The 8,743-nt window shown below is 40.4% G+C and overlaps 1 protein-coding gene across 1 annotated transcript in view; it reads left to right on the plus strand.

The window, feature by feature from the left end:
• The window catches only part of GEMIN5 (gem nuclear organelle associated protein 5), a 46,002-nt gene that overhangs the window by 33,119 nt on the left and 4,140 nt on the right, over nucleotides 1–8,743 (plus strand). The window contains exons 19-24 of the mRNA XM_042781731.1: nucleotides 1,081–1,176; nucleotides 2,177–2,314; nucleotides 3,350–3,497; nucleotides 4,317–4,436; nucleotides 5,400–5,610; nucleotides 6,919–7,170. Coding sequence (XP_042637665.1) covers nucleotides 1,081–1,176; nucleotides 2,177–2,314; nucleotides 3,350–3,497; nucleotides 4,317–4,436; nucleotides 5,400–5,610; nucleotides 6,919–7,170 — 965 coding nt within the window. The remainder of the gene's footprint in view (nucleotides 1–1,080; nucleotides 1,177–2,176; nucleotides 2,315–3,349; nucleotides 3,498–4,316; nucleotides 4,437–5,399; nucleotides 5,611–6,918; nucleotides 7,171–8,743) is intronic.

The following is an 8,743-nucleotide window of genomic DNA, read 5'->3' on the forward strand; positions in this document are numbered from 1 at the left end:
CAGTCTCATCATGGGGACTACTACATCCAGCTGCCGAGCCACTCAACCAGGCCCAGGCAAGTTGACACAAAAACATAACTCCACAGGGCCTAAAAAGTAAGTGTTTTGTCCACATTTATGTTATATAATTGCACAGGAGTTATACAAAGCATTCATAAGAGCTAATGAAGGTTTCTGTTTTCTAAGACCCTCGTGGAGCATATCCCAGACAACCTTGATTTCCAGCAGTACTGTTCACCAAGTTCATCAGTGTGACAGTGTCTTTAGGCAGAAAAAAAAATTTGCTATTTGGAAATAAACCCCTAATATGACAGTTCCTTTCAAAAAAAAAAATAATAGAAACTCCATAAAAAATACTTGTTTATGGAGAGTTTTTCAGTTTGTGTTTTTTAAAGCCCTCATTTTTACATGTTGAAAAGGGATCTATTTGATAAAATGAAATTCAAACAGCATAAAAAGATTAAAGAGAGAAGGTTTGTCTCTCCCACCTCTGACACCCAGTTCTCTACTTCTCCCCAGAGACCACACTGTTACCAGTTTCTTTTCTCTCTCTCTGGAGATATTTTATGCTTTTATATTCACATAGTCCTCTTTTTAAACTTGGTGATAATTTTTTTATATACAATTGGCCATAAACTTTTACATTATTTCCCTTATTGGAGAATTAATTTGCTTTTTAAAAAGCAGAATAGATACTGAATCCCTTTCTGGTAGGCGCTAGTGAATGTTAAGGATATTTCTTAACTTGGTAGGTTTTTGTTTTATCTGTTTTTATAACCACATTTAAGTACATGTTGAATTTGGGGTTGGCTTTTAAAAGTCCACTTTTTCCATATCTTTCTTTGAGCAAACTACAAACTTTGTTAATCATTGGATTTTGCCAAGGCTGAGCTTACCTCTGTTTTCATGTTTTGCTACCTTTGTAAGCAGCAGGGCTCTCTGTTAGAGTAAATCAGGGCCCAAAGCTCTTTTCTCAGTGTCTGACATGAGTGTTCTGAACATATATTCAGAAGTAATAGGACAGAAAACTGTAACCTATGTAATCACTTCTTCTGATTGTTTATCTTTCTAAATGAACAGAACTAAATGAGGATGTGTTTGCTGATCTTGAGGACAGATTTCACCTGGGGCTTTTCACAGACAGAGCTACCCTGTACAAAATGATTGAGGTGGAAGGTGAGGCAAATCCAGTCAATTAATCCTTTCCATCTTTATACTCCCCAGCACTTTGTACAAGTCCCTGGGTGGTGGAGACAGTTTGTACTTGACTGCTAACCTAAAGGTTGACATTTCAAACTCACTCAGCAGTACTGTGGAAGAAAAAACCTGGTGATAAACTTCCATTAAGATTACAGCCGATTAAGACCAGGTTTACCGGTATAAAAGAGTCCAGTGATAGCCTTGACACTGTGGCCCCTAATTACCCTTCAAGTCTGCAACTGAACTCATTTCCATGGCTTCCAGCCAAACAATAGACAGGCATATAGGGTGAACACGTACATCAAGTAGATACAAATGCTTAGAGCGATCAATTGTGGATAATAGAAGGGTAGTGTTTGCACAGGAAGATAGCTCAAGGGGCAGGAATGCATAGGAAAGAAGGACCCAGGGAAGAGGTGACTACAGGGAGGAAGTGGGAAGAGAGCTGTTACTTTATGGGGAATTGCAGTCAATGTCATGAAACAAAATGTGTATGAACTGCTGTATGGAGAATGAATTTGCTCTGTAAACTTTCACCCAAATCACAATAAAATTTTTTTAAAAAGATTATAGCCAATTATGGAACACAATTCTACTCTGTAACACATGGAGTCACTATGAGTTGAATTGATTAAATAGCAACTGCCAACAGCAGCAACAACACTTTGTGCGTATTTCCTTTATGGCTGCTATCCCACGGTGGTGTAATGGCTAGTTTTACTAGTTCACTAACTAGGTTTTGAGTTCCCTGACTTACTTATTCACAAACAACCCTTACCTCTGGTAGGTAGCCCTAAACATACACTGTTCAGAATAAGTGACTGTGTATAAGTAAAAGTGGGTGGGTGAATAGACTTCAGGCCCTAGCATGACCTATCTATCAGCGAGTGATGGCCTAAACTAGGAGCTTCTTCCACATGTTCATCTGAAAGATGTTTCTGAAACATCTTCCAAATATTCTCTCTCCTCCAAATAGGAAAAGGTCACTTGGAAAATGGCCACCCTGAGTTATTTCACCAGCTCATGCTTTGGAAAGGAGATCTAAAAGGCATTCTCCAGACTGCAGCAGAAAGAGGGGAACTGACGGACAATCTTGTGGCTATGGCACCAGTGGGTATGTTCTTTTCAGCAAAGCAGTGTTGTCTCTGGGATACATCTGCTAAAGATGACTTTCAGCAGTACCACCCCCTGCCCAGCTCCCTAAAAAAATGCTGATCACTGACACATTGATAGCAAGATTATAATTAGTGAAAACTTGTAGGACACTTTGGCTTTGTATGTATTCATGCAGAGTGACAAATACACATTGACTATCATCACAGCAGTATTTGTAACAGCATAAAAATATAAGAACCATCAATAGGGAACTGGTTAAATCACATACATCCATGCAATAGAACCCCTAGAGATCCCAAAAGAATGTGGCAGTTCTGTGTGTTCTTATATGGAATGGAGCTGCAAATTATAGTAAGTGAAAAGAATCAAGGTGTAGATACACAAAAAAAGTATATAATACTCTGTTGTTTATATTGATATGTATGTGGTTGGTATTTACAGAGTATTTGCAAAGGCTTCAAAAGAAACTAATAGCAAGGTTGCCTTCATGGAAAGGTTTTGGGGCAGAATCGGGGAGAATGTGCCAGGATAACAAGGAAATCTTTCTTTTATGCCATGCTGGTTTTTTTTGTTGTTGTTGTTTCTTTATTATTTGTGAGCTTTTTATTCAAATATACTGAGCAGCTGGGGAATGCACAGATCACGAGTATACAGTGAATTATGCAAATTGAAACCAGCACTCAAATATTAAGGAGCATTCCATTACTGGTACCCCAGAGCTCCCCTCAACCTCCCTCCACTCACTGTCTTCTCTCATCCCAATAAGGATAGCCACTTTCTTGACTTCTATACCTTTTTGTACCTTGTAAATTTTGTGCCATTTTGGATGTGTCACATAATCAAAGAAATAGTTTGTGTTTCAAACTGTAGGGATAGGAGGAGGCAAATGATCTTAATAGCCATTGAATTTGTATGTAAATGTTTATAGTACAGTGGCTATGAAAACAAAGCATTTTCCCATTCAGATTTACCCACCTTTTTCCCTTAAGTCTACTTTTTTTTTCCTCAAACTGCCATCTTCTTTTTTTTTCAGCTGGCTACCATGTATGGCTGTGGGCCGTGGAAGCTTTTGCCAAACAGTTGTGTTTTCAGGATCAGTATGTCAAGGCCGCCTCTCACCTACTTTCCATCCACAAAGTATATGAAGCTGTGGAGCTGCTCAAGTCAAACCATTTCTACAGGTCTGTGTGCAGAGCGCACAGTTAGTGTGGAAATACCGTGGGAAGCTGTCGTGCTCACAGTGGCAGGCACAAGTTTTCCAAAATTCTAATTTTCACCTGAATGCTCAAATTTTACCATTGGCAACAAATCGTGTTGCTTATTTTCCATGAAGTGATAAGCTTCCTTGTTCAGTTTTTAGAAAATGTCTGCCAGATGCCCAACTCTGAATAATGATTTTTGCCTGTTAATCATTCTTTCAAGCAGAAATGAGATTTCATGAAAAAAAGCAGGTAGTTAGATCACATTTCAATGATGCACATTTTTCCTAGAGGCAACCATCATGCTTTGTATTGTAGCAGCAGTATTTTGTGTCTTTTTCCTGTTTTGTCACACAGGATATTAAAAAGATGTCAAGGAATTCAATAAGTTTTGCTGCTTCATCAAGGGTATTTTGTGTTTTGGGCAGGGTAGGGGGGTGGCTAAGATCCCAGTTTTACCTATCTTTGCTTTTGCGCTGTGAATGGAATATAAACACAGTGGAAAAGGCAGATAACCTGTTAGCATTATTATGAAAATAGTTTTGACGTCATGAATCCACTAAAAGGGTCTTGGGGACCCCAGAGGTGTACAGGCCACATTTTAAGAACTGCTGACCCCAGTGATGAATTGAGCACAGCATTTTGAAATTGTCCTTGTAAGTAAGGAGTACAGTCTTTTATGAGAAGTTAGACTAATACAGACAACACATACGGGATGGTTTGTCCTATATTGCAGCCCCTTCTAGGACCTCATGAAGAGAAGCCTGTTCATTTTGGTTGATTATCTGTTCTTGCCTCTAGGGAAGCTATTGCTATTGCCAAGGCTCGGCTGCGCCCAGAGGACCCAATCCTGAAGGACCTATACCTCAGCTGGGGAACCATCCTAGAAAAAGATGGCCATTATGCCATGGCAGCCAAATGGTAAGCCAGAGGGAAACAAGAGTGCACCCAACATTGAAGAGTTTCTGCCAAGAAGAGCAGGATAAGAATATAAGTATTAAGTTTCAAGGTAGAGATAAAGTGGCTAGGAAATTAAAAAGCATACCTAAAAAAAAGTTACAGGATCTGTCTCATTAATATTTCCATAAATTGCCATAATCATTCAGGAAACGTGAATAGCAGACTAAGATGTCTTACTCAAGCTTCGAACCAGTTTAGTCGTAGCCGACACAGTAAAATCGGAACAGATCCAAATTTATAAAATGTAGGTGTACCAGAACAATAACCAGAGTGGGAAAAATTATAGGTCAAAGCCCTGGAATTGGAGACTCAGAAGAGTGTACTGAGCCCTCTCAGAAGCCTGATTCATGAGATTAGATTGTTGCCAGAACTGTGGAGAGTGACACACATTGAAGCAACATGGTTGGCTGCCATCTTTGAGCTGGTAACCAATTGTTTCCTATTCTGTTGGTCATAATATTTGGTTGCTATACAACATGCACACTGCTCTTGTTTTGTGGGAGGGAAATTAAATTTCTAGCAGGGCGTCAGCCCATAATTTTTCCTGTTTGACTTACTGTTCTGGTACACCCACCCATGTTTCACAAATTGGGGTCTGTTCCAGTTTCACTTCATTGGCCATTACTGAACTGGGAGGAACCAGTTCAAATCCCAGTCTCATCAGATAAGGAAAATGGGAAGAAATTACTCCCTTGCTTGAGTTCAGTTCAGTAAATGTCAAGGTTCCATTATGTCCTTGGACCCTATGATATCTCTGGTGAGCTGTGCTGGCCGCAGCCTTGATAAGAACAGAGACAGTAATACACCGGGGACCACAGGAAAACCTACAAGGCAAAGCAAACAGAAAAATGTGATTCAGCCTTTTGAAGAGTGAGAATAAGACCTGTTGGTGATACTTTGTTTGGGTTTTCTTTTGTATTGTAGCTATTTAGGGGCCACTTCCACTTATGATGCAGCCAAAGTTTTGGCAAAAAAGGGGGATGCAGCATCACTCAGAACAGCTGCAGAGTTGGCCACAATCGTAGGAGAGGAGGAATTATCTGCTTTGCTCGCTCTCAGATGTGCCCAAGAGCTGCTTCTGGCCAGGAACTGGGTGGGAGCCCAGGAAGCTCTACAACTTCATGAAAGTCTAAAGGTGAGTCTATTATCTCATCTCCAGGCCCTGAATCCTACCTTAGATAATTCCATGCAAATACCCAATACCAGTTTGATGAATATCCTTCTTAGTGTCCAGCAAACCCTGGCCATACTTTGCCGCTGAAGTATAGTGGCTTATCAGTTGGCATATTCAGAATAAGATGATATACTTGTTCATGGTATTTCCCATTGCTTATCCATTTCTATACAGCATCTGTGAATAGACTTCAGCCAGCCCAGACCCTAGGTTGGTAATTGTTACTTCATTGATGTTATCAGCATGATCTTCTCTGAAGAGGGAGAGGAGTTGGCCTTTAATAGACATCGTAGCGGTCTGCCTGCAGCACCCCTCTTTAGCTGGAAGCTGTAAAGAAGTGGGGAAACCAAATGTTCCTTTATTCCCATCTGGTTAAAAATGAGTAATCTTCCACTGCCTGTTCCCACACAGCAAAACTGAGATTGCCTTTAAAGTATCAGTGCCCATTTATTTCCCAAAACATGCAAACCTTTAGTCCATTTCAGATGAATTTGCTTATATTCTAATCTGCACTTTTTTCACTTCCTCAGTCTCTAATAGAGTAGGCCTAAAGTCAGTTCCTGGATGAATATTCAGAGCCCAGGGAAAATGCTAGGTGATGAGGCAGCTTTCTGGGAACTGCAAAAAAAAAAAATGGAGGCAAAAATAGTACAACCCTCAAAGAATGTTGCTTGGCATATTATTTATAAAATGAGTGGATCTACAAGAGATTTTAATTGATTCACAATCAAACAACATCTCCAGGATGGTTATTGGCATTTCAGTCTTTCTCTTAAACAATATCTTTAATAAAGCTAGAAAAGCAACAGCCTTCTACTGAACAATTTTTGGAAAAGGACTGTTTTGGCTCTGTGAAACAGGGACCCTCCCAGGCTTACCTGAGAAAAAAGTATTACAGAAGTACACAAGGAATCTCATGGCAACTGAAAAATCCAGCAAAAATTAAGATTTTCAGCCCTGTTCTCTGTGCTTCTGTTCTCTCTGGCTGACTCCCTCTGTGAAATCTACTTGGACATGGCCCATAAGGCCTGCCCCAGCTCTCAACATCTACATAGCTTGTCTGCTTCAACTCCTTCCACCCCTACACTTTGCCTCTGTATTCCTCAGTGTGAAATTTGCACAGGAAGAAAGAATCTGATGAGTCTAGCCCATCTTTCCCACACAGGGCCACAAATCTTAGGTGGCTGCCCTGTGTGTGGCTTAAATTGTCATGGATTGATGTCCTTTTCTCTTGTGTAACAATTCCTCCCCTTTGTTGTTGGGTTCCAGGATCAGAGACTAGTATTTTGCCTTCTTGAGCTTCTGTCCAAGCATCTGGAAGAAAGGCAGCTTTCAGAGTACAAAAGCTCTTCCTCTTACCACACCTGGGCTACAACCACCGAAGGGCCCTTCACGGAGAGGGTGACTGCAGCGTGGAAGAGCATATTTGGCCTTGATGCCCCAGAGAAGTATCAGGCAGCGTTTCAGAAACTACAAGACATCAAGTACCCATCTGCCACAAATAACACACCCTCCAAACAGGTACCCCATTTGCGCCAGCATTGAGTATTAATCACTCAGTAGTGAGACTTCCTTAATCACATCTAATATAATGGGAAAATAAGCAGAATGCTTGCTAGTGTTTCAGAAAAGACTAAAGCAGGCCCAGGCAACATGGAAAATTCCTTGAGATGAATTAAAGCCCATTAGCTGTGAAGTTAGGCTTGTTGTGGAGTTGACGTCAACTCATAGTGACCCGTGTACAACAGAATGAAATGCTGCCTGCTCCTGTGCCATCCTCACAATCCCTTCTGTGCTTGAGCCCATCATTGCAGCCACTGTGTCAGTCCATCTCATTGAGGGGCTTCCCCTTTTTCACTGACTCTATTGTACCAAGCATGATGTCCTTCTCCAGGAAATGGTCCCTTCTGACAACATTACCAAAGTAGATGAGATGAAGTCTGGCCATTCTCACTTCCAAAGAGCATTCTGGCTGTACTTCTTCCAGGACAGATTTGTTAGTTCTTCTGGCAGTCCACGGTACTTTCAGTATCCATTGCCAGCACCACAGTTCAAAGGCATCACTTCTTTTTCAGTCCTCCTTATTCATTGTCCAGCTTTCATGTGCGTACGAGGCAACTGAAAATACCGCGGCTTGGGTTAGGCTTAGCCTCACTGAAAAAGTTTAAAAATACGAAAAATAAGATAGCAAGTATCTGTCACTCAGAGTTAAATGTTTAGCGTTGCTGTTTTTGCTTCACAAAGTTCCTTGTTTTTTGTGTTTTTTTTTTTAATGAAAGAAATAAGCTTGACAAATAAAGTGGGAAATCCTCTTATTCCCTTCCTCAGTCCCCTTCAAGGGCAACCCTTATATCTGTCAAATACATTATTTTTGCAATTTGCTTATTTCTTTGACCATTGTTTGTCAGTTTAATCCATGTTGATACAAAGAAATCAAGTTGATGCATTTTAACTGCTACATCCAGTCTATTATTACACTTCAATTTATCCACTTCCTCTTTTTAAAACAAGAGAGGGGGTATTAAAGTATTTTTGAGAAGGAGATGTCCTTAGTGGTATACTGCCTTGCGATACAAAACATCAGTGAATCTCAGAAGCATTATGCTGAGACACAAAGACTATATACTCTGCGAATCCATTTATAGAAATTCTAAAAAAGGTAAAATTACAACAGCAAAAAACAAAGTGGTGGTTGCTAGGGGCTAGGGAAGGAGTTCTGGTGGTGTGGTCCCTAAGGCATTTGACCGCTGAACAGAAGGTTGGTGGTTCAAACCCACCAGCAACTCCTTGGAAGGAAGACCAGGCAATCTACTTCCATAAAGACTTACTGCCTCAGAAACCCGTTGGGGGTTGCTATGAGTTGGAATTGATTGCAGTGAGTTTGATTTGGTTTGAGGGGTTAGGGAGAGGGGATTGACTACAAAGGGGCACATTGGGCATATTTTGGGTTGTTGAAAATGTTCTGTGCTTAATTGTGGTGGTAGTTATAGAACTATGTATATTTTTTAAAACTCATCAAATTGCACACTTAAAATTAGTAAATTCTATTTTAATTAATTAGGGAGCTCTAGTAGCATAGTGCCTAAGGCACTTG

Source organism: Orycteropus afer, unplaced genomic scaffold (assembly GCF_000298275.1).
Source record: "Orycteropus afer afer isolate SDZICR_OR568_19922 unplaced genomic scaffold, OryAfe1.0 scaffold00160, whole genome shotgun sequence".
In the NCBI taxonomy this organism is placed as follows: domain Eukaryota; kingdom Metazoa; phylum Chordata; class Mammalia; order Tubulidentata; family Orycteropodidae; genus Orycteropus; species Orycteropus afer.